Raw genomic sequence first — 26,633 nt, forward strand, 5'->3', positions numbered from 1 at the left:
ATACATTTTCTCATTTGAGGGTCGAAAAATTCTGATTCGCAAATGTTTCGCAAACTTTTTCTAACTTAATTTTCATGGATATTCGTTATTGACGGAAAAACTGCATTGTTCACAATCGATTGCCGTTTTTTGAGAAAATAAATAAATTGGAAAAACACTACTTAATTTTTTCTCGGAGTAATGTCGTAACCCATGGAGTTTCTGTTATTATTGCTACCTATAAATGAATCTACTTATTCCTAAAACCAAATTTTATTCAAAACTCGCTTAATATTCTCCTAAGGTTGGTTAGTTAGTTGGCTTAAGTGGTGATTCGTACAGAAACCAACCAGCGCTTCCGCACCATTTTATTGCCACATGGTCGTTACCAACTTGTTTGTCAGTTGTTTACGGCTTTACTTTACCCAGTCTGTGTGATTTAAGAGCCTTGTTAGGTTGTTAACATCTAAGCCAGAGAGTTGTTCGAGACTCTCGAACAGAGTTTGTTCTGGGTTAACATTCTCTCCTTCCATAGGGCAAGGCATTCACAGTGCAAGTGGAAGATTGTTTCCTTTTCCTCCGGTTGTTTATAACTGTGTCAGTGAGAGATGCCCTTTTTGGCTGCTTGGACTCCGACAGACCAAAAGCCAGTTATGACTGCCGTTAGTCTCCAGGCGTCCCGTCATTTCATGTCTATTAATGCTGGCGATTGCTTGAGGTTGTAGGTGGGTCATAACGTCCTGCTAATTTTGCATTTCGTCTGGTCTCTCCATCTACAATCCGCGATTCGGAAATATTTTAGGGAAATTGTATTCTTGACAGCACCTAATTGTGTGAATGCCGATTCTGCAGGAGCGTTATTCATGGCAGATCCCCCTCTTGCCAGTTCATCTGCCTTTTCGTTACCTTTCGATTTGCTGGGGCACAGATTAAGGCTACTTTATGCTTTTCACTCAAGGTGGTAAGGCTATTCCTACTTTGTTCCCCCAGCTTTGAGGTTGTTGTAGCCAATCCAGTGTCTGGATTGCAGCTTGGCTATCCGAAAGAATAGCGATATTGCACTTAAAAGAGAAATCTGTGGTTAGTAACCTACAATGTAACCACCCCAACACCCAGTACTTCCGCCTGAAATACGTACAGATTTTTCCATTTTAAATCTATGAGATTACCTGCTCCAACACTACATTCCATTTTGAAGCCATCTGTATAGGCAGTAGTGTCGAAGTTGTTACTTTACTCCATCCCTCCTGAAATGGAATGAGTTTATGTTATATATTTGTTTTTTTTTTTTGGCGGTGAGGTTGGGTTAAAAATACCTTCGCATCATATAGTAGGATTCCACTAAAAATGTCCCTCCTCTTCTCTTAGATTATTCCCTCTACCCCGAGGCTGCTTCCGCATTGTTTCGAGGTAGAGAGCCAAGACGGCGTCCTTAGAGGGACACTTACTTACTCACCCTACGCCCAGGGTTGCCTGTTTTGAGAAACCAATGCTCAGTGCTCTTCAGCATAACTTTCCATTTCACGCTTCTTTTTTTCGGATAATATCATCCATGAAATTTGCGACGCCATTCCATTTTTCTTCGTCGATCATCATATACACTGTTTGGTAGGCTCACTTTACCCATTCGCCACAAATACTTGCGAAAGGACCCATGTGCGGACAAAAACTGTGTGAGGTAATAGTTAACCTCACCGTGCTTTCTTTCTACCCACTTTCTTAGATCGGGTATTAGTCTCGCTGTCCATCTACCGTACCGTTCAGAGTTCCATCTTGCCTGCCAAAGTGTGAGCGCTTGAACTCTAATATCGGAGAAGCGTGGTACTGGGATTCCTGAGATTTTTACCTCCCATATCCGTTTGCGCTCTTGTGCTAGAATATCTTTAGAGATGGTTCCGCTGATAACTAAAACCGCTGCTTCATATACTGTTCTGTATGCAGAAGCCACTCTGAGAGCACAGGTAAGTTGCACAGATTGCAGAGTTTTCCGCCGGCATTGCACTCTTAGCGAATCTGCCCTATTTCCCATCCGTATGAAAGAATGGAGTTTGTCGTGTCCGTTCAAAGTTTTCGCTTGTTCTGAGTTGGATTTCCAAGGTTTGCCATGAGCTTACTTAATATGCCGCTTACTTTGGCAGCTCTTGCGGCAGCATCAGTTATGTGCGCCCAGTAAATTAGCCTTGTGTCTAATTGCACTCCTAGGTATTTTACCACTCCTTTAGTCGATAAAGTGGCATCGAGTACTTGTGTATCTACCTACAATGCCAAACGTCTGTTGGTTAGAAGGATTAGCTCTGTTTTCTCTGTGGCCAGATTTAATCCATGGTCGTCTAGCCATGTTTGAACTCGGATCATCACCTGATTTAACTTCCATTTGGCTTCGTCAGTGTTTCGAGCGATTATTACAGCTGCAATGTCATCTGCGTATCTCACTAAATGCACATCCTCAGGCATCTCTATTCAAAGAATTTCATCGCAGCTTATTTTCCAAAGTTTAGGACCGAGTATTGATCCTTGAGCCGCTCCTGCTGTTATTTGTTTAGTCTTACATCCTTCTCGCGTTTCGTATAAGAGCACGCGAATGCTTAGATAGCTACGAATAATCTTCAATAAAGTTTCTATTGAATCTTACCGTCGGGATGATATAATCACTCCTCTCTAAGGTATACTGAGTTTCTCGCAGTAGTAGACTGGCATGGCCATGAGTTTTTTCCTTCCAGCGACCCGCTTCATTTAACCTAAATGCACTCATAGTTGCCATCTTCTTGATATGTAGATCTACCGTAATAACGTGTATCAGTGCGCTCAGAGCCTCCCTAGGACATGATCTGATTGCACCAACTGTTTCTGCACAGGCTGATCTTTGTATTTTGCCAAGTAATTTGATGTTGTATTCTCTCACTCGAGCTGTCCACCAAACTACCGGGCCATACGATAAAATTGGTCGTATAACCGCCTTATACAACCGTTAAGTATACTTGGGTGAAAGACCCCATCTTCTTCCTAGCATACGTTTAGAAGCATATAGTGTGATTTCTGCCTTCTTTACCTGTTCCTCAATGTTTAATTTCCACCTAAGTTTGGAGTCCAGAATTACCCCTAAGTACTTTGCACTGGAGAAAAGTGAGAGAGTTTGTCCCTTCATATTTGGTAGGGTAAAAATTGGTGCCTTATATCTGGTGGTCAAAAACATAAGTGGCCCAAGAGTGAAGCTCGCCTAGCGCCCTTTGAATGATTCCACTGATCGTATTGAGATACAGTCCTGATGCCATTAGCACAACATCATCAGCGTATGCAACCACTTTTACCCCACCTCCATTAAGTTTTGTTAAGATTTTGCTAATAACACATAACCAAAGAAGTGGGGATAATACTCCTCCCTGTGCAGTACCCCTGTGGACTCTCTTAGTTATGTTGATATTACCCATCTCAGCTCTAATGATCCTGGATTCTAGCGTAGAGATGATCCAATCACTGATACAATTTTCCACTTCTAAATCTATAAACGCCCTTTGGATAGCATCAGTGCTAACGTTATTAAATGCGCCTTCTATGTCTATAAAATCTGCCTTGGTATACTGTTTGTTTACTAGAGACTCGCCTATTGTTCGGATTACCTCGTGTAGCGTTGCCTCCATCTGCCGGCTGAAATGGGAATTGGTACAGCCCTTGCACGGCATTGGACAACATAGTAGGACTAGTATGGACTTTGATTCAACGATCCCTGCCATGCCATCAAGAGTCGTACTACAAAAGAGGTGCTGCCAGGTGCTGCACTTTTCTCTTGGAGTACATGCATCTGTGTTTCAAGCGGAGGAGTATCAGTTCAAGTAGCGATGAACTTTGTTGTGGAAAAGCGATGGAGAGGCAGATCTATATGTGTCTGCAGCGACAGCTAAGCTGATCTCATGGTCTCAGACAGCCCCCCAACCAATTTAAGGGTAGTCGAGTAGCCTAATGCTAACATGGGTTTGTGCTGCGCACAAAATATATCAAAATAAATACCCTCTTCGGCTGATAAATTCAATTCAACGGCAGTACTTTCAGCATAAAGAAAGCACTTTGCCAAATTGGTGACTGCTCAAAAGCGCATTCGTAAAAACCAATTAAGACTCATACCAAGAATGGGAGGGTAAACTCAACACAAATTACAATAATATTTCCAAACTACAAAGCCAACTTATTTTTTAATAAATACTATATTTATATAAAGATACTACGAATAGCTTCTTCTACTCTCCCACTTTGAGCCAATTAAAAGTATTAAGACTAACTTGGCGCAACTTTTCTTGAGAGCAAATCAAAAATGTAAATAACACAATGTTTGCGTGGCATTCCGCTTTAACTTTTAACTTACTTTCGATTTTAAAATCTTTCGCGTCCCACACAAACATTCTCGAGCTCCTTACCTACACCCATTAGTAGTTGTGCAAGTATGCGAGTGCACGTAGTTATTGTGGCAAAGTTTTCGGAAGCAAATTACGAAACTCCATTACGAAGTGCGCACTTGTCACGCGCTTTTGTAAAAGTAAGTGACAAAAGTTACCAAACGGGGGGGTCGACTCATGCGGCTGCCTGAGCTCGTATGGGGTTGTATTTAAGAGACCTGAAGACTGCAAAGAGCGTTAGATAGGCACACATAAATGATATATAATAAATACATTCATGAGTGTATGTAAGTATAATACATATGTGTTATATTACAGTATACAAGGTGGCGCAAAATTATTCATCCAATTTTTTTTAATAAATAAAAAACATGAATTTGAATGATAGAAACCTTTATTTTGATCTTTAGGCGCCCCATTGCATGTCTCTTTGTACCCTGCAACTGTTTAGTTCACAAATGTCAAATATGTTTGAAAACTTGTAAAACTACCGATAGATTTTGCGTGCTTTTCCATCACAAGGCGTCTGCGCGTTTTGTAAAGGGTTGCGGAATTTCAGTAAATATATACATAAGAGTCCTATTTCTATGCCCAACAAAAAATTTAAAAATTTTAAAAATTTAAAAAATTTTAAAAATTTTTAAATTTTTAAATTTAAAATTTAAAAAATTTATAAATTAAAAAAACCTTAAAATCTTAAAAAATTTTAAAAATTAAAAAAAAAAAATTTCAACTCATATTCTTTAATGAGCCACTAAAATGCCACTATTCAACTATACACAAACGAATTATAAAAATAAAATTTATAAAAAAAGCTGCTCTTCAAAAAATTAATGCATCAAAAAATGGAATTTTTTTTGGAGTCTGCATTTTATGGCTGCCACTGTATATACTTGTATGAATCATGATGGAAAGAATAATGAGATGGCGCTTATCGTGGTACCGTTACTTTGCGCTCAGCGAATTTGACAATGAGTTACGTCGTTTTAGCACCAGTATGGCCAGATTACCACTTTCGTAACTTGATTTAGCATTTTTTTTTTTGTTATTTAGTCTCGGAGTTCTTTCATCAAGACATTTTTCCAGCCTTTTCTAAGAAAAGTAATGTTTATAATTTTGTAAAATATACATTTTTTTAGAATTAATTGAATAATTCACTCAGTTTTATTTAGCTTTACTTTTTTTAACATCTGGTAGCATTGCCTGCGATTGCAGTTGTTGTTGGTGTTCTTCTGCTTACAGCAGTCAAATTTCTCTCTCGCTACTGCAGTGTTGCCTAGCTTTGGATATAAAAACGCACTAAAATGGCCATTTAAAGAAAAAAAAAAACCAAATGTTTATTGAATTACTTAAAGAACTTTGTATGCGTGACAAATTGATTTTAAAATCTGCGCTTTTTTAAATAAGTGTGTTATGGCTCTGTACAATTTAATTTATGAGTTTTTTTTTTGCTGAGAGAAACTCTTTTGTGAGGAACGACTGATAACTAGATAAGGTTCTCTTTTTGTAAAAATGTCAGCATGGTTTCTTTAGTATTTTCTGGTATTTTCTTGTTTATTTTTACAATGAATATAACTCTTAATGTCCTATGTCCCACTAAGGATTGATGACCGGAAGAAACGATTACACCTGTATGGTTTTAATCTGGATTCAGTAAATCCAAACGCTTTTCAAAATGTGTGAAAAGGTTTTCAATCTTAAGAAGAGATGAGAGAAGAAGATTTAATATTCTTGCGTAACCTTAAAAGGAACAACAAAATAAATTTGCACTTTCAAAATAGCAAATTTTATAAGAATCAACAAATTTTCACTAGCACTAAAATCTTCTCAGAGTGACCTTTTTCACCCTTCTTTTGTTTAAAAATACAGTTTTTTTTTAACTCACAGTTTCGCTAGCTTTGAATTAAAAAAACGAAACAAACACCAAACTTAAAAATTTTCGCATTTTGGGTATAAAAAACCACTAAACTTATTGCGAAGAGCAAATGGTTGGCAACACTGCACAACTCGGCAAACGTGACGTCACGCACTCTCTGATGGGCGCAATCTTGTTTCTATCGTTCTTGTGTATGAATGCTGAAGCACACACTCATGTCGTGATTGAGTTGCTTGCCGCTGCTCGCGCCCTCACCACACGCTGGAATTGGTTCTTGGAAGTTCTAGTTGTAAAATTGTCTTTATTTTTTCTCTGCGGCAAGCCAAGTTAAAGCGCAAAAGCAATGCGTAAGAAATTAAATTATTTTAAAAGCTTTCCAAAAGTAAAAGACATCAAGATATTTTTTGCGCAAATGTGGTGGGATAATACTTTTTTCCATTTATTTCAGTGCAACAGAAATCATAAATAAAACTTTTTCTGAGTAATCCACGACCGCTGATGTATTCGACTTTGCGTATATTTAAGTATGGGGCGTTAACCACAGCACAGTGACTTATTGACAAGTTTTGACAATTTATATGTTGCTAAATTATATTAATTTTAATAACTTTGTTCTGAAAATATAGTTCATTCTTCTACAAACTCCACACAAGTGCAAGTTGCAAACTTTGCACAAATTAAAACAAAAACTCAACAAATTCCCATCAAAATTGTAAACTTTTTAATCGGAATTTTTAGAAAAATCTCGAATAAGCTGCATTAAGACACCCTGAATTTTTAGAAAAATCTCGGGTAAGCTGGATTAAGACACAATCAATTTTGTCATAGCAAAGAGCAAAATTCAAGTGGCCCAAAAATCGAGTTGATTTCTAAGAAATTTTTCTTGGTGGCGGCCTTGTGCATTTTCTCCACATACCGAATGCGAAAGCAGTGGTCCATCCAGGACTGTCATGCTGAGGAAGAAGAAAAAGAACTTGTACTCATTATTTTCTTTTATATAGAACTAGCTGTACTCGGCGCGCATTGTTACGCCAACAACTAAAATAAATTTAAGAAAAATAATTTAAAACAAAAATCAATACACAAATCTTCAATTCATTCTAAACCATTTTATTGATTTTGTTTATTTCAAAGATGGATCAGCGTTAACACCTGTGAAATCGCTAGGCAAATATGGCCAAGGCTAAATTTACGTCTGTACAAGAGTATTATAAAGCTGAATAGACTTCAAATCAGGACCTTAGTAGGGGCCCTCACAGGACATTGTCTCATAGGAAATCATGCAAAGAGATTAGGCGTTTACACGCATGATTTCTGTCGTAGCTGCAGAAATGAGGAGGAGTTGGAAACAATTCAACACCTTTTTTGCACACGCCCAGTTCTAGCCAGAAGCAGGAACCGATTTTTAAAATCCTACTTCTTAACGAATCTATACATTTTAGGTATCAACAACCTTTTACGCTTTGTCAAAAGCTCAGGATGGTTTAATATGGAGAGGGAAATGTAGCTCAGCCCCCGCGGTTCACAACGGACTCATTTCGTGGTCTAAGTGGCATCGTTGTCTCTATGTGCGATGCGGCTGCCAAACCTAACCTAACCTTATTTCGAAAAAGTTGTGACATTACAAAGTTTAGTTTCAATTCGATGTTTATTGAAGTGCTGTGCTATACACAATATTTTTTGCTTTTCCATCTGCTGCGTAGACGAAAAAATCAGAAGGTTTTCCGACACGTGAGCAAGTCACATAGAGCTGTCCATGTGAGAAACATGGATTCTCCAAATTTAATCCACACACTTGTAACAATTGTCTTTGTGCTTTGTTAATAGTCATTGCGTAAGCGAGTCGCACCGGGAACTGTTAACGTTTGGGATACGTGGCAACAGTACGTCTTCACCTTTGAATTTTCCAGTCAACATTGTTGCCTCGATCACATTGTTCATCATTTTCTTGACTGAGAGTCTGGTTCCGTTGCAAAGTCGTGGTGGATTTATGTCTCGAAGAAGAATGATGGGTACGCCAATTTTCAATGTAAGAACGTGCGGCGGCATGCCTGGCAAATCAAGCGAATTCAAGAATTAAGTTGAATAGTTGACAACCTCGTCTTGATTCTCCACCGTATCGATGGACTTATATGTTGTCGTTTCACTAGGTGTTCCATGCTGAATGGTGAAGTTGATGGTATTGACATCGTCAAAGCCAATTCGTCGATGCTTTCTGTGATCTTACAGATGTTTGCTGGCAGGGTGATACATTGGGTAGATTTAACAATTTCCATTCGCCCATTTCCAGTATCCAATAATTGTTTTGCAAAATTTCCAGCCGAAGCATCCCGTTGTAGTTGTACTCGCATTTTAGCTTTCAAATTCAATTTCTGTAAATGACGCCATGGAACTGTTGATTTAAGACATGCATTAAGTTCATCAGCGGGTGTTGAACGTGGTATAATGGGCAGTGTTTGTCGAAAATCACCACACAATAAAATGAGTGCGCCACCGAAGATCCGTTTGTTTCCTCTCAAATCTCGCAGTGTACGATCAAGCGCTTCCAATGCTTTCTGGTGAGACATTGTACATTCATCCCATAGGATAATTTCACACGTTTGGAGTCGAGTCCATTCCACTCCAGAGTTTTTGTTGATGTTGCATGTTGGTGCCTCAGTGTTTTGCAAATTCAACGGCAGTTTCAATGCTGAATGCGCTGTTCAGCCACACCGCAATTCCAGATGATGCAATAGCCAGTGCAATATTATTTTGTGATCGTATGGTTGCCAAAATTAGTAAAAGAAGAAAAGTCCTGCCTGTTAGAACGGGCGCATCTATGAAAAACAGTCTACCGCTTTGTTCTGTGATTGTACGCATAGTTCTGTCAAACGCAACGCGTTGTTCTGGAATCAACTGCGGAAGATTTGTTCTAACGAATGTCCCTAGCTCGTCAGAATCATAGTGTGTTTCTCGTTGCAAATCACGATCGAAAAGGTTGCTTGCAGGTCGGTTTGAAGCAGGCATTCACAGTTGCACCAGTGCCTTGTTAGCGATTGCCAAGCATATGTCTTGAATCAAAAGTCATATTTCCTCAGTGTAAAAATACAAGGTCATACTGATTTTCGTGACAATCGGTTGAACGGGGCAGAAGTTGCTACGCGGCAGCGCCTCCTGGTGGCGAGTGGCATCAATGAGCATATTCTACGAACCTTCTCCGTGGAAAATTACATATATATACCAAATTTTATAATAATCGGTCGAGTAATTTTTGAGTTCATCGATGACATACAGACAAACATTCATTTTTATATATAAAAAATTCTCCGAAATCAACGCGGTTTTTTATACACTTCAAGCGTGCACTTTATTACACCAAAATTCATTAGACTATAAAATTGCATACCTGAAACTTTTTTTAAAACTCTAATTAAGCGATTTTTGCAGATTTATTTTCACTTTAAAAAATTTTAAATTCTGATTAAAATTTGTTTTTTTTTTAATTACACAAAGTTTGAAATCTGAACTTGTATGAATTTGGATAAAAAAAAACCAATATTTTTATAAAAAACAAATTTTATTAAATAAGACACAAGTAAATTGTACAAAATAGTCAACAAGTCCTTGTACTATATTTATTTAACGCGATGTGTATGGAACGATGAAGAGTTTAAAGAGAAATTATACCCTATGATCTGGAAGTACAGGGAGTGTTTAAATAAAACAAAACAGAGCTAAATTTCAGCCAAATTCATTTTATCTCCTTCAAAATATGGCCCGTCTGAAGCAACACACATGTACCAACGTTTAACCCAGTCCTCCATGCACCTCTGGTAGGCCGACGAAAGGATGGCCTTCAGCTCCTTCGTCGCATTCTCTTTTTGATCTCCTCTATCGACTGAAATCTTTTTCCAAGAAGTGGTAATTTCAGCTTGGGAAACAAAAAGAAATCGCACGGAGCCATATCAGGTCAATACGGTGCTTGTACGATTTTATTTATTGGGTATTTGGTCAAATAATCCATCACAATTTGGGCTCGGTGCGATGGCGCGTTATCATCATGCAAAATCCAAGAATTATTTGCCCACATTTCCGGCTGGCCAGGCAGACACTCATGATCCGATGGCGCTAAAAAGTGGCAGCTGTCTGTCTTGCAGTCCTACCAACATAAAAAAAAAGATGGCCCGGTTTTCATGTGCGCGGTTCGTTTAAATGGAACATTCCCGGTACTTGCTGATCATAGGGTAGTTTCATCGAAATAAATAAATATTTTGGTTTAGATAGCTCTAAATAGTTTTATTCAAGATTGAGAAGTCGAAAATTTCTTCAGATTTCTTTAGAAATTTCAAATAGATTTCTTATGAAAATTTATCCATTCTTGAGTCTAGTGAGAGTTGCTTAGAAAAACTAGATATCAGATATTAAAAAAATTATTTGTTTATTTGTAACAAAACAAATGGTATTACTTGTACAAAACTGTTGATAAACTGGATTTAATCCCATAATAAAGAAGAAGCAGAAAAAGAAGATCATAAACAATGCTCAGATTTATTTGACTCAGCTTAACTAAGAACAAAAACAAAAAACATTAAAGCTCTTTGTGTATTTGAAAGTCTAATCGAAGTAAAAGCTCTCACACAAAGCTAAGTAACTGCAACGAAAGCTTAATTTATACAGTCGCACAAGGAAATCTGCATTTAAGAATTATAAACCTCAACATCACTAAAAAAAAATAAGGGTTTTTCTTTATTTGGAAGATTTATGGAAGTGAAAGTTCTCACACAAATCGTAGACCTCACCACCCTTAAAAAAAGGATTAAAGCTCGAATGTGAAAATGATGGCATTATAGCCTTACTGTACTCAGAAAGTCTCATGTCTTGTGTAATCCTATTAACAAATAACCATTGAGTACCCCAAAAAAGCAATTATTAAAGAAGTTATTCGATGTACAAGGGAGCGCAAAATTGATCGTCTTTTCGGAAGACTTATGAATTGAGCGAATGGCGTCATACGACAAGCATATTTGACACTTGTGAACTAAACAGCTGCAGTACACAAACAGACAAGCAATGAGGCGGATACAAATCAAAATGAAAATTTCCATCACTCAAATTCATTATTTTTAAATTTAGTAAAAAAGTTACTCAAAAAAAAGTTGGATGATTAATTTTGCGCCACCTTGTATGTTGGTTACCACCGCATGAAGGTCTTTAAAACAATCTACTCTGGTCTACAGCGGTGAAATATCGAAACCACTCACTCTAATTTAGTGGAACTGATGCTGAAAGTATTCAATGCGGTACAAGCTGGTGATAGAGGAGGAAGAGGAATGCCACCTCTACGTTGGAAATATCAGGTAGAGAAGTACTTGACTTCACGTGGTGTTTCCAAGTGGCGCCGGTTAGCACGAGAAAGGAGCGAATGGCGCGCTGTGCTAAACTCGCCCAAAATCGCGTAAGCAGTTAACGCATCAATCAAGAAGAAGAAGCAATAATTAGATCGCCCCCTCATATTTACAGAGAGCATTCGCAATGGATCAGGCACGTTATCCAGGTCATCTGAAAATTAAACAGATACGTTTCTTGCTTGATCTCTTAAGAACTAATTTTAATTAAGTTAGAAAACTTATTAAAAAGGCTTGGCTGTAGGAAAGTTTTCTTTGTTAGAAAGTGCTACGACTGAGCTTTAATACTCGAAATATAAATTGAAACCTTCCTGCTGATTTCATAATTAGAACAAAATTAATTACCAGCAGGTTTTTAAATATATAAAGTTTATCAACTTTATCTTAAGGGGAGCAGCTCCTCCAGACAACGAGTTTTTCAGTAATATTTTGCAAAAAAACTGAGGATATCTATTATCTTAAAATAAATTACATATGAATATCCAAGCTTAAATTAATATACAATAAATTGTTTTAAATAAAAGCAGAAGAATATGGCGGTGCTACAGCTGCTAAAACTTGGCTCCTTTGTAACCAAATGAAATGAACCAAACGAAAACTTGTATACAAATAAGTTATTCTGCTTTGCACTTCCCTATTATTTTTTTTAACGAAAAAAAAAAATCAATTAAAGTTTCAAACGAAAAAGAAACAAATTTCCCTTTTTTCATAAATTGATCAAAACAATATTTTTAGTGATAATTAATAGAAAATGTAAAATACATGCAAAGGCCAATATGCTAAAGAATATCCCTGTTAAATTTTAACCTGATATCTTCGTTATTTTTTTAGTTTTATTCGACAGCGCAAAAAAAATGTTTTTCGAGGAAAATGCGTTTAAAGTTCTCGTTCTTATTCATATTTCGTTCGTCGCTCATCACTTCATTGACTTATAAGGACTTTTTAGACTTTCTATTAAACTTAAATCATTAAAAACTTATTCCTTAGATTGTAAACAAATTTCTTAAGCAAAACAAAAAGAAGTTAAAAATTTGAGAAATGCTGAAGGAGCTGCCCCTCTTAAAGGCAAGACAGGCGAAAGCGCATCCTTTTCTAGTGAAAGCTTTCTACAGGGTTGCCAATATTCGATGGACCTATCTGACAACCCTATATCTTTTGACAGAGACGTTAGATCGCTTAATGACATACCGCGTTGGAAGCGTCAGTCCAAGCAGATTTTTACTACAGTACATGCCACGCTAGCGCTCCCAAATTGTTGAAATTTATATTACATTCAACAAAAGAAGTCAATTGTGAAAATTCAACGTGCGTATAAAAAACTAAAACACTTGTGAAAAGTGCGCCTTCTAAGAATACCATTAAACTTTTGTGCGAAAGGTTTTCGACTGGTGATGCTCTTTCTAATCCAAAGAGGCCAAATCAAAACCGACCAAGGCGTCGCCAAGGACATCCCAAAATCGCCGTTCTCAGCAATTGGGCATTGCTCGGACCACTTTACAACGAATTATCCGCATTGATTTATATATATTCCCGTATAAGATTCAATTGACGCAAAGATTGTTGCCTGCGGACAAACCTCGTCGATTGGAACCTGCGCAAAGAGTCATCGAAATCCGTTGGGGCCGTTGAATATGGGCAACCCTGTAGTTGGTGTTATGAAGCATGTTTTCAAGTTTTGCAAGGAAAGCTGCGTTCGATTGCCAGCTAATACTTATATATATTATATAATTGGCGAGCCCCTCCTCTTATTTGCGGTGTGCGTTTTGATGTTATTACACAAATGGAACTGTTATTACTGAACTTTTATTTACTATGAAACAGCTGATAAAGTATTCATGCTAAACTTTTTGTTAGCTTTCAATGACAGTTTGTACGCTGTGGACAAGTTTGTATGTATGAATGAGCAAATTTCTGCCTGGAATGGGCTTGTCAAGAAATTTATAAGAATATATATTTTTATTTATAAGAATATATTCAATTCTTATCCACTTGGCTTTGCAGCTTCATGTGAATTAATTTTTTACTTAAATCACAGGAAATTAAGTTTTTTTTAATATTGAATTATTTGTATTTACCTTTAATCAACATTTATACCGTGTCTTATTAATATTATCTTGTAGGTCTTTAACTAAAAAAAAAATCGTATCTTTACCACATCCTCACTAAACCATCTTTTTTCGCTCTCCCTTCGTCTAGGCTCTCCCACCGTTGTGGCGCGCAATGCCACACCCGTCGCTTATCCCGGCTCACCGCTGCACCTGGCCGTCGAATTTTGCGCCAATCCACCCGCGCATGCGGCCCGCTGGTTGCACGGCGATCGCGTCTACACGCCCGGCAATCAGTATGGCAGCACTGTTTTGGCCTACGTTGTAAAGGTAAATTGGCACATGAATAGCTGAAAATGTCGCATGCAATGTAATACATATATTTTTTTTTCTCAACAGGACTTGCCCACACCCTACTGCAAGGAGGCGCGTCTCACCTATGTCAGCATGCACGAGCGGGTGCCGCGCACTTTCTACTTCATTGTCTCTTCGCCGGGTGGCGTGGCCGAAGCGATTTTCAAAGTGAACTTTACTATGCGCTATCGCACCGTCTCCAATATGGTGGACGATGAAGAAGAAGAGTTGAGTGAGCCCGAAGAGATACACTTTCCGGTATTTGGCGCGGGAGCGGCGGCGCAAAGTGCGCGTCGAGAGCGCACAGCCGCCGCGGCAACATGCGTACTCACAACGCTGGCGTTACTCTTGAGTCACGCGCGCATGCCTAGCAGGCGTGGCTGGAGTTAGGTGGATGTGTGCGCGCGTGTGAGCTTTTAGGTTGATTAGATGAATCTTGGATACTTGCTTTTTATTAATTTTTCATATATATAAAGTTTTTGGTTTTAACTAACGCAACTCCAAACTTAGCTTGTAATTGTCAACTGAATGTCAAATGGAAAAGTATTAGAAAATACGAAAAAAATACATACTATTAGCTACTAAACTATGTGTAACTATATGCTAAAATATCCTAAACCTTACTATCTAAGAGTATATTTGAAAGAAAACATATTTGAAAAAAAAAAAAAACACAAAACAAAAACAAAACATTTAAATTTTCAAAAATGAATATGTGTGCTATCCTATCCTAAACTACATTGTATACATACCCCAATTACTACATGCATATAAATCTAAGTACACACTTACGAATACTGTAGCATTGAACTATGTAGCTTAACACAACTTAACCCCCCGCTAGCCAAGTGTAACTACTTTAGTAACTAAATCCTAAGCACTTGCTAACTAGTTAAGTAACTACTTCGGTAATTAGTTTTCTAAGATTGCCGCTAATCAAGCGAAGTTTTGAGTTTACTAGCTATACCAACAACTATCAACCTACTACTAAATACTACGAACTCTAACATCTCAATGTTAAGCCAATGGTCTGGTGAGCGCTTTAGTGCCGCCACCAGCCCCTAGAAGTATGTTAAGCTATGCGTGCAATAAGCACTGAATTTGTTTGAGCAAGGAAATAGATATCATAAAATTGCGCTTCGCTTTGTGTTGGCAGCAGGAGCAAGTAGAGAGATTAATAAACAGCTAGAATTTATTTATAATTTTCAATGTCGTCCACAGCCAGCTTTTGCACTTTTCTGCTCTCGGTTTTAGGCTGAAAGTTTGTATGTATGTATGAGTAGTTTACTATTAGTAGGTGTATGTGCCCTCAGAAGGAGGCCTTAGTATCGCAATTTAGCTGCCAAAGTAGAATAATAGCCGTTCAAAAATAACTAATAACTAATTTCTTTAGTACTATTTTGTAATAAAACATCTTTTATTGATTGATATTCCTTATGTGAGAATTTTGTTAATTTGGTAAAAAAATAAAATTTCAAAATTCTATTATTTTATGATTATTTATTAATTTTAATCATGAATCTTAAATCAAAATATGCTTTCTTGTAAAGAAAAAAAGTAATATCCTCTTTAATTTATTTAAACTAATTTCAGTAATTATTTTTAGTAATTAATTTAAAAGTAAGTTTTAATTAAAGCAATTTGTTTTTAATATTGTTTATTTTTTTTACAAAATGCGTTTTGAAACTAATTTTTTGGGAATGAAGATATTCACCGCGTGTAAGAACCTAATTAGTATTTCATTAAATAACAGCAAAATATATATTTTTTGCGAAAAAATTACCATAGTTTTATTTTTATTATTTTTTTTGCAAAAAATAAAAGAGAGATACTTTTTTTTAATATTTTTTTATGTTTTTTTTTAAACCTGTGCTATTCAAATTCTTACCAAATATTAGTTTTTTTCTTTTAAATGCTCTATTAACCTTTTACAAAACAGTAAAAAAAAACAAAATTTTATTACAGTTTTTTTTAATAATATTTATTAACCTTTTACGTATATTAATTTTTTTACTTCTACATAATTTTCATTTTTTTTTTTAGAAAATATTCCCTGAAAATTATTTTTAAGAGTTAAGATCTTTACAGTTTGTAACTAATCAATCTATTTCGTACTTTTTATAACTTCGGTTCTGAAACTGCTTTTTCGAAATTAAATTTACCGTAGTATGAAAAAAAAGATTCATCATTTTTTAATCATAAAAATTTAAATTAAAATTTGTTATCTTCTGTTTTAGTTTTCTATTGTATTTGTATTTTATTTTTTAGTTTTTTTCTGATTCTTTTTTATTTTTAATATTTTTTTTTTGTTTTATAATATTATATTTTTATTTTATATTATTTTTGTACTTGTTAGTTTATTTTTAAGTTTTAGTTATTTTAGTATTTATTTTAATATTTTTAGTTGTCCCTTTTTTTGATCATTTTTTAATCATAAAAATTATAACTAAAATTTGTTGTCTTTTGTTTTAGTTTGTACTTTTTGTATTGTATTTTTATTTTAGTTTTTTAGTTTTTTCCGATTTTCTATTTACTTGTATTATTTTTTCCGATTCTTTTATTAATTATATAGAAGTATATACCTATAAAATTATACTTTTTTCCAATTTCAAACGTTTATTAACAAAAAACGGTTACGAATTTAATCTTTAAAATATAGCCATCGCTAGCGACACATTTTTGCCATCTCTCAGGCAATTTGTGGATGCCGCGCCAAAAAAATTGGCCGTCTTTGGCCGCAAACCAATCATTGAGCCATTTTTTGGCTTCTTCGTAAGAATTGAAGCACTGCTTGGAAAGTGCGTGGCCCATCGATGCAAACAAATGATAATCGGCAGGCGCCAAGTGAGTGGTGAGTAAACCGCATGCACCTGCGGTTCCCAATCGTACGTCACCACCAATTCCCGGGACGCTCTTGTTCGATGTGGCGATGCATTGGCATCAAGAAAACTTACTTTGTGACGCCGATCGGCATATTCTGGGCGTTTTCGGTGGATAGCGCTATTCAAATCGGCCAATTGTCGTTGGTAGCGTGCACCGGTAACTGTTTCACCTGGTTTTAATAGCTCGTACCCAATCATACCACGCTGATCCCAGAAAACACACAGCATTGCCTTCCAGGCGAAGCGATTTGGTTTGGCTGTTGTTTTTGGCTTGTGGCCGGGCGGACCATACAATCGTTTACGCTTGGGATTGGAGAAATACACCCATTTTTCATCACCCGTAACGATTCGATGCAAAAACGACTTCCTTTTGAAAGGGGAGAGCAGCATTTCTCAAGTAGTTTTTCGGTTCTCTAGCTGCCTTTCAGTCAGTTCATGCGTCACCCATCTTCCGCCCTTTAAAATCATGCCCATGTCTTTCAAACGTTTGGAAATGGTTTTTTGGGTCACTCCCAACTGCTCTGCCATCATTTCTTGCATTTGACCATCATCATCTTCCTTCCAACAATGCTTGCAGTTCGGCGTCCTCAAACTTTTTCGGTGGCCGGCCACGGTCCTCGTTCTCCACGCTAAAATCATCACTTCGGAATTTTTCAAACCACCTGAAGCACTGAGCTCTACCTAAAACATGTCCACCATAAGCTTCTATAAGCATTTGATGAGCTTGATAAGCGTTTTTCCTGAATTGGTAGCAGAAAATCAACGTTGACCGCAAAGAGTAGTTTGAAGGCATGAAATTCGACATTTTTAAGGGCAACAAAAATGCATTGTCGTATGAAACGTAACAAACGATGAACTGAATATTGTTGACAGATGACAGACGAAAAAAACAAGACATTTGGGAAGGTTTAAAAATGAACCTAGCGACATCTATGGACTAATAATTTTATTTATTTTTTTTAATTTTTAATTTTTTTTAATTTTTTCCCGACTTTTTTTTATTAATTTTTTCCTCATTCTTTTTAATTTTATTTTTATTTTATATTTTTTTATTTTTGTTAGTTTATTTCTAGTTCTAGTTACTATTTCTAAGTTCTAGTTATTTTTTCAAGATTTTTTTTAGGTCTTGGCAGGGTGATCCACTCATTACTCGAATTTAATCATATTTGCCAAGCACAAAAACACAAATTACATAGTGAAAGAAATTTATAAGTCTTTTAGTTGCTGTTTTTTGGATTTGAAAACTATCTTTTCAAAAGTTACCATTAACAGTCTGTGAAAGATCAATGCGACAAAACAAATAAAAAGACAAATCATTTTTTGTTCTTAACGCCGTAATTAGTCTCAAAATGTTTTTATTTCCATTGAACATACTTTTCTATATTAATTTTCTATATATATTAATTTTAGTGAAAAAAATATTGCACTATAACCATTTTCCATCTCCATCCTTTCAATTTTTTTAACAAATAGAAAAAAATTTCAAATTCACAACCAATCTCACTCCCTCATTCTTTCTCTCACATATTTTAATTTTTCAAATCCAGAAGCCTATTTTTCCAAGTGAAGCTAAAATATTTAAAACCAAACTCTAAATTTAAGTTGAATTTGTAAATATATTTGCCTCGAAAGCGAAATGAAAAAAGTTTTAAAGTTAACCGCGTGTAATGTGTAAAAAGATTAGAAAGAAAATAAGTAAAGCAGAAAATAATAATCGTTGAGTTCCTTTTTGGGCTAACTAAGCGTTATTTTGTAATAATTTTATGATCATAATAATGAAAATTAAAAAAAAAAATATTTTTCAAAAAATAAGTAATTTGTGAAAACCAATAAATTAAAAGAAACTGTAGCGACTGACTGATTTTTGTTAAAATATTTTTTGTAATGTGCGTGTGTTAATTAAAAAAATTCAAATTTTGCTGATGATTTGAAAGAAAACATATTTTTAAGCGCATATAAAACATTGCATACTTATAGGCGTGCAACAAAATTATATGATAGCAATTATTATTATTGTAAAATATATGTATTAAGGAAATGTTGTTTGTAATGTTAATAATAATAAAATAAATAAAAAGAAATTAAAACGCTAAATGTGGTAAGAAATTCCTTCCATGAAAATTGAATTTGATTTAATTATTTAGGGTTAAAAAAGAAAAAATGCAGAAAATTGATGCAGCAAGAATTTTAGGTAGTTATCAAGAAATGTTTACCAAATAAATTTCTATTTTCTATCTAATATTTTAACAATATTTTAAAACATATCTTTTCATTTTGCTACAAAGCTTCATTGAGCTTTTCAGAAGCTTAAGTTTTATGATGAAAGCTGTGCTGAGAATCCGCCAAAACTTCGCTTTACCCATCTAAACTCTGCGTAAAGCAATTTACTATAAGTGGAAAAGCGTACGAAATAATATGAGAGCTTTTAACAAAAAAATTGAAACTTCAGAATTTAAAATTTTTAGTTTTCATACTTGGATTTGACGTTAAATTCAGTTAAAAACCTGAATTCTCTCACATCGGCTGAAAAGCAAATTTTCTTAAAATGCAATCGCTTTTAAAAAAGCAATATTAAAATAGATACAATTGGTTGCTCTATAGGGTGTGCCTCTGCGGAAACTTTTTACAAGCGCGGCCGCTTTACAGTTTTCGGTTACTTTCCAGATATAATGTCTGTTCTCCGAATTCATATATTAAATCAAAAAGTTAACTACAAAGGCAAAAGCTTATTTAACAAAGTAAATTTAAGGATGGAAACTTTGAAGTGTAGCAAGTTTAAAAAAAAAATCCATTAACATTTTTTAAAAAATTTCTGGAACTTTAGAATCCGAAAACACATTTCGAGAGCTTTTGAATCTAATTTCTTTAAGAAATTCAAACAACGACACTTGTGGTCCTCACGTTAAGTCGAAGCTTTTAACTTCGTTTCACTGAATAGTGCAAAAGTTACAGCAAATGTGGAAGCTTTCGAAATTATTATGAAATTTCCACTCATTAGTCGATTTGAGTTTCATTCGTAAACCTGAGTTTCTTAAGAATAGTTTCTTCTTTCGAATTAATATAAAAGCATACTAAATACAAGTGAAAGCATAAGTAATTTGCTATAATATATTACTGCGGATATACTTGATGAAAGTACCGGGAAAAAAGTTGGTTCTCTTCACATTTTGCAATAGCGAGTGAAAGCTTATTTTGTTCGAGAAACTCTAAGGTAAAAGGTCATTACGTTAAAGTGGAATTTGAGTAAAATATATGAAAATAACAGGAGGCAACTTTGTACTAATACAGGCTTTTACTTCTATCCAAATTTTCCAAAAATAAAATTTTTTCTTGAAATTAATGAAAGTATCTTTTCAGTAACACTCTGAGGGCTTCTAACTATTATATATGTATATATATATAATTGGCTCGTACACCCTTTTTCGGTGTTTGGCCGAGCTCCTTCTCCTACTCGTGGCGTACGTCTTGATGTTGTTCCAAAAAATGGAGTGACCTACAAATTCAAGCCGGCTCCGAACGGCAGATATTTTTTCGAGGAGCTTTTTCATGGCAGAAAAACACTCGGAAGTTTGCCATTGCCTGTCGAGGGGCTTCTAACAATTATGCCAAATAATTTTGAAAGCTTCTCTATTCTAATTCATTGCAAAATTTGTATTTTCTTAAATGCACTAATAGCGTAAAAGCTGTAATTAGATTTGCACAAATTGAAAATCGCATTTGCTTCTTTCTGCTCGAAGTTCGAACCACTTTGTGAAGCTTTTAAATACAGCAACATTTTCGGAGCGAAAGTTTCAGCTTGGAGAACAATTTCAAATACGCGAGCTTTGACATTTTAAAGCTGTGGAACGCCACGCAATTTAAGAGATTAGTTTTGAAACAAAGTATTATATAAAACTGTTTGAAGGCTCATAGATCACGGAGAAGGGAGGTGAAAATTTTTCAAGGAACCGTGCATGATTTTCTTAAACGAAAAGCTGCTCAAATGTTGCATGTAAAGTAACTTCTTTTGACTTTTATTCTTGATTTCTTTATTTTTCTTCAAGTTTTTGAAATTTAATCTCTTATGAAAGCTCATGTGATGTCTAGATATAAAGGTTTTTTTAATGGTTTGCCGGAGCCAACTTTTAACCGAAACATTGAAAGCTTTCAGCCAAACTAAGCTTTCAGAAAAACTTTTGGAGCTTTCACACAAAATTCAATTTGCTTTGTGTCATGAAATATTTGTTTCGGCATGTAAGCTTTCAAGAAAGCTTTTTCAGATTTCACAAAAATTTCTATTTAACTATTGAAAAGAAATGCCAGTCTCAAATTATCAGCTTTCAGAATAAATTTTGGTGCTGTCACAGAAAATAAAACTTTCTTTGTGCCATGAAATATTCGTTCCGGCATCTAAACTTTTAAGAAAGCTTTTGGAGCTTTGATAAAAATTTTAATTTAACATGAAATATTTTTGAGCTTTCACAGAAAAAGGAGCTCTCTTTGTGCCATGAAATATTCGTTTCGGCATGTAGGCTTTTTGAGCTTTCACGAAAATTGAACATCAACTACTGAAATAAAATGCCAGCTTCATATTATAAGCGAAATCTGAACGCCGACAGAAATTGTTAGGTCCACAAAACGTCTGCGCTCCATTTTCATTCACTATTTAACCTTTTGATTAAAATTTTAACACCTTTAAATACTTTATAATATTTTTCACGTAGTATCAATTAAAAAATAGTTTATTTGTAACCACCTTTTCAATTTTTCAAACAACAATTTATCGGAAAATACGCCCTCCAAAATTGAGTAGAAGTAAAATTGATTTGGATTAATGAGAAAAATATTTAAAATATGCATTAATTGTAAATAGAATATTTGCACAAGAAAAAGAATTTGCTGCAGAATTGTGTTGAATGTTGTTTATGCATAGCTTCTAAGAAATATAAATATATTTATTTTTATGATTATTGCGAATTCAAGCAACATAAGAAATAAAACTCCAAGCAAATGTTAAGTGTGGCAAAAATTGTGTATGTGGGCAACCCTATAAAAAGTGTCTGTAGGCACAAAGAATTACTTTATGGCAACTGTAAAAATAATTATGTAAGCAAAACCAACAAAACAAATTTTCACAGTGTAATAAAATGCACTAAATTCAGCAAACAAAAAAGTATTAATAAAGTAAGCAAATGCAAAAAATGTAAGCAGAAAATTGTTTAAAATCATTATTGAAAAAAAAACACACTAACTAAATAAAAAATATACACCTAAATGTAGCAAGAACTATTTACTATGCAAAAAAACATATAAAAACTGCTACACTGTGAAAAAATATTTAATGAACTTAAGTGAATTAAATGACACAGCTGCTATTGTAAAATATTTCATAGGGAAAATATTGCAAATCTTGTTTCAAAAAATCCAAAGATCAAAAGCTAAAAAGGCCAATTAAAGTGGATAATTTTTTTGTATAAAGTTTCAATGCGAAAATTATTTATAAAAACGTGTAAAATGGCTAAAAAATAGTTTTTAAATTAAGAAATGTGTTAACAAAGGAAGTTGCAAAAATATGAAGAAAATATATAAAAATGGCTTTTGTAATTTATTTCAAAACTAATTCATAAGGGGGGTGCAGATAATAACAAAGAGTAATGCGAAATAAGAATAACTAGAAGGAAAAGAAAAATGATGAGGAAAAGTTGAAGTATAAAAAAAAATAACGAAAGCTTACAAATTGTCTGAATTTTTATTAGCAACAAAACGGCATTCCAGGTTTTCAACTTAAAGAACAGAAAAACCAAAAACAAAAAAAAAACTCAAAACAAAAAAAAAGACTATCGATACGAATTTTGCAATAAAAATGAAGAAACTTTTCACAAAAGCTTTTAAATTTAAAAAATTTAATCCACTGCATACAAAAAAATGCAGCAGCTTACGCGGAAAACGGGAAAGGCTTTCTAAAATAGGGTAACTCCCTTCTTACGAGCATATTTCGGTAAACTGTAGAGAGTTTAACAAATAAATAGTTTACTATAACTTTCACTAAAACTGGATACCACTCCTGAGTGTGAAAAGCACCTTCTGAAAATCAAAGAAAAAGTTCACTCTTAAAAATTTACATCCTCGAAAGCTTTCTCACCTACTTACAAACACACAGCACTCCTGCGTGTGAAAAGTGAAAGCGGTATTGAAAGCTTATTACCACACACTTACTGTTGTGAAAGCTGTCTCATCTAAATGTGCTTAAAAATTGTTCAAGATCAATGAACTAAATGCCTCCTTTTATCTCTAACTCAAGCCAGCTGCCCCAATTGAGAATGGCAGAAAAACGAAATAAAAAAATACAAAAGCTCTGCAAATTAGCAACATTTTTGTGTGATATATTTATTAAATGGTATTGCAGTTGAAAATATATTAACCCTCAACTAGGCACCCGAGGCTTTTTTGACTTTTGAGGTGAATTTAACATATTTCTATTATAGCTAACCGCTCGAGTATCCAGGTAGCTTCCTGAAATTAAATTTTCTATCGATTTATGGATATAACCTTTTAAAAAGGATCTTCGAACAGGACAAAAAAGGCCAGACCCGCGCGCCCAACCGACAGTTTTTTTAAAAGGAGGGTTAACTCATTTTAACTTTCGCTAAAGGTGGCTGCCTAAATTTAAAATAATAAAAAAAAATTGTGAAAGCTCTGACAAAACAGCCTAATGAATTCTTCGCTCCGGAAAGATGTAGCATGTTTACGTGTTTATGAGTTCGAATCTCCGTGCAAGAACCACCAAATGACAAAAATTCCTTCCATTTGTGGAAACATATCAAGACGCACTATGCAAATAAAAGGAGGAGCTAAATAAAGATTGTAAGCGCCAGTGTCATAATTGAGTTTATCTAAATACTCTTGCCATAATTCTGAACTTTTTATAAAGCTGCTCTAATTACAATGAAAGCTCTAATGAAAGCTCCGATAAAAGCTTAATATATAAACATTCATAACTTTACCAACAGCATCAATGATCTTTCAGATCTGCAAACAAAAATGAATTCTTTCATAGAGGTAGTTTTAAAAGGTAGATCAACACTACCGATTCGGCAAAGACTTTTTCATACATGACCACAATTTCATACATTTTGAATACAAAATATTAGTCCAGTCTCCTTTTCAGTGGAAGATATGAATAAAATATAGAATAGAGATGCCCATAGATACATTTGCGGCTCGCACTACAGCTGGAAGCTTTTCACGTTTTCAAAAGCATATTTGCAAAAATTAAAGCTTTCAAAAAAGTCCTAGTATTGCCTTTTAAAATAATTCTGAAGAATTTTTAGCAATTACGCTAAACTATAAAATGTTTAACACTATGTTAATATAGGTATATTAGTGGATAATAAAATGAAAGCTCACATATGACGTTAAATGCCATTCAGTGATTGGTTTTCAGAGAAATTTTTCCTAATTATACCTAATTATTTTCCTAAGATATACCGAAATTTGCCATTGCCTGGCTTGAACGATCTTAGACGCCACTTAATTGATTTCTAATAGCAGAAGTGTTCAAATGTTTAAGATTACTAAACAATTGAGAGCTTTTAAAGTAGTGAAAATGAAAGCTCTGAAATAAGAGCTCTAAGACACCATTTGATTGAGTACCGCGTGAATGTCTTTCATCGCGAATTGAATGCTTACAAATTGGGTTTATGAGACATTTTTCATAGATAGAAGTAGCCTTCGAGATTTTGGCCTCCATTTGATTAAGTAGGCGCAGGTCCGCCATGATTTCAGGTAATTAAAGGATTTACATGTTTGAACAATGAAAGCTTTTTAGTGGGTATGAAAGCTCAAAGCTCTCGATTACTTACTGAAACCTAGAACATGTTGCTAATCAAAGTGCAGACAGTTTGTGGGCTAACGCAAAACGGAATACAAATAAACGCCAATTTGAAGACATACAAACAAAGTGTTGATTATAGGTATTAGAGGATAAAGAAAAAGCAACTGAATTCAAAATTCGAAATATTAAAAATAGATGTGAACGTAAGTAGCTTGTAATAAAATAAAAAATAATACAATTTAAGTACACAAATTTAATGACAAAAAATAAGCAAAACAGAAGGACAACAAAAAACTAGTCATAATGTTAACTAAAAAGCCACAAAAAAATAAGGAACAACCGAAAGAAAACAAATAACTTAAAATAAAATATTGAGTTGAATGGAAAGTAAATTATTTACAATGCTTAATATATAAGAATTATATTTAATAAAAAATGTGCATATTAAAAAACAAAAATCAAATAAAAATATAATAAATATAAATAAAAAAAACAAATGTATGCGAGTTATGGAAAATCTTCGAAAGTAAACGGTTTTGGTATGCAAATTAAAATATCTGAAAACAAATGAAACAGAGAACTGCCAATCCCACTTTCGACAGCGAGTCTAGCAACAAACAAATACTACAACAATAACACTAATAACCGCGCAGTAATAAATCAAAATATTGTATTTAAATGGGGAAAAACTTTAAATGGAAAAATAGCCAATTTAGACTAAAAAAGACAAGAATTCATTAAAACAATATAAAAAACGCGATCAAACGAATGACAAGAAAACAGACAGAGCAACCAAAAGAAGACATAGAATATAACACAAATGAATGAAGAAACACACAAAATAAAAATTGAAATAAAAGAAATGAATAAAAGAATTCAATTGCGTTTTATTAATTCAAATCCAAAAATTTCAAATATGGCACACAGAATTCATGGGAACTCATTTTCAGCTTTGAGGATCGCTTTGGTATGGATATTTACGCAGCCGGGTAAATCATTTAATGGGGGAGCCTGCTTTAGAGGCTTCAAAAAATCGATTTTTTCGTGGATTTTTTTGGGAAGGAAAGAAATATTCGATTGAAACGAAACTTTCCAGTTGTATTGTTATACATTTCAACAGTCTTCTCAACTTTTTTCATTAAAATATATGTCATATTATGAATGGTACAAGCATTTTGCCGAGGCGCCTCGAGTGTGCATGCGCAGGTCGCAATTTTCGTCTGAAACCAAAACCCCATAAAGTTTTTATTTTAGTATAGTATAGCTTCTAGTTAAACCAAGAAAATTAAACAAAGTGAGAAATTCAACAATTTTTCGCTAATTAAAAAAAATTCATTTTTTAGGAAAAACAAATTCACTTTAGATTGTTTAAAAAGTGGGTTAATCATAACTTTCTTAAGGTTTTTTAGGTTCAACTAGAAGAGAATTAAGTTCCGAATACAATCAATGTTATCTCTTAACTTTTTAACTTTTTAACTTTTTCCCTACCTTTCCCGCCAATTAGGAAAAATCGTTCAAATAAAAAACCGAGAAATCGCATTTCAGGCGATCCGGCCGCTCGTATACCTGCTCATAATTTCTTCTGTATCTTCGAAAATATTTTGAATTTGCTTCTGAAATTTTTAGGACACATTCTTGGATAGTTTGGGAAGACATATATGCAAAAAAATAAAATCTATTTGTTGAAGCCTCTAAAGCAGGCTCCCCCATTAATCTTGTGACAAGTTGACCTGCTGGCTTGTGCTGTGGGAATAATACTTGCACAATCATATCTAAATTCTTCTTCTTGATTCATTCAATGGCCGCTTAAGCAAATTTGGTTGAGTTCAACAAAGCGTGCCAGTCGTTTCTTTCTCCCGCTAACCGCCGCCAGTTGGACACTCTAAGTGATTTCAAAGACAAAATTGTTCAA

General features: G+C 34.5%; 1 protein-coding gene across 1 annotated transcript in view; it reads left to right on the forward strand.

Annotated features, from left to right (window-relative positions):
• The window catches only part of LOC128867236 (uncharacterized), a 219,085-nt gene extending 203,644 nt beyond the window's left edge, over positions 1-15,441 (forward strand). Inside the window, exons 10-11 of the mRNA XM_054108338.1 lie at positions 13,824-14,002; positions 14,072-15,441. Of these exons, the coding sequence (XP_053964313.1) occupies positions 13,824-14,002; positions 14,072-14,416 (524 nt within the window). The 3' untranslated portion in view covers positions 14,417-15,441. The remainder of the gene's footprint in view (positions 1-13,823; positions 14,003-14,071) is intronic.
• Positions 15,442-26,633: the final 11,192 nt, after the last annotated feature.

The sequence above is a fragment of the Anastrepha ludens genome, chromosome 6 (assembly GCF_028408465.1).
Source record: "Anastrepha ludens isolate Willacy chromosome 6, idAnaLude1.1, whole genome shotgun sequence".
Classification (NCBI taxonomy): Eukaryota; Metazoa; Arthropoda; class Insecta; order Diptera; family Tephritidae; genus Anastrepha; species Anastrepha ludens.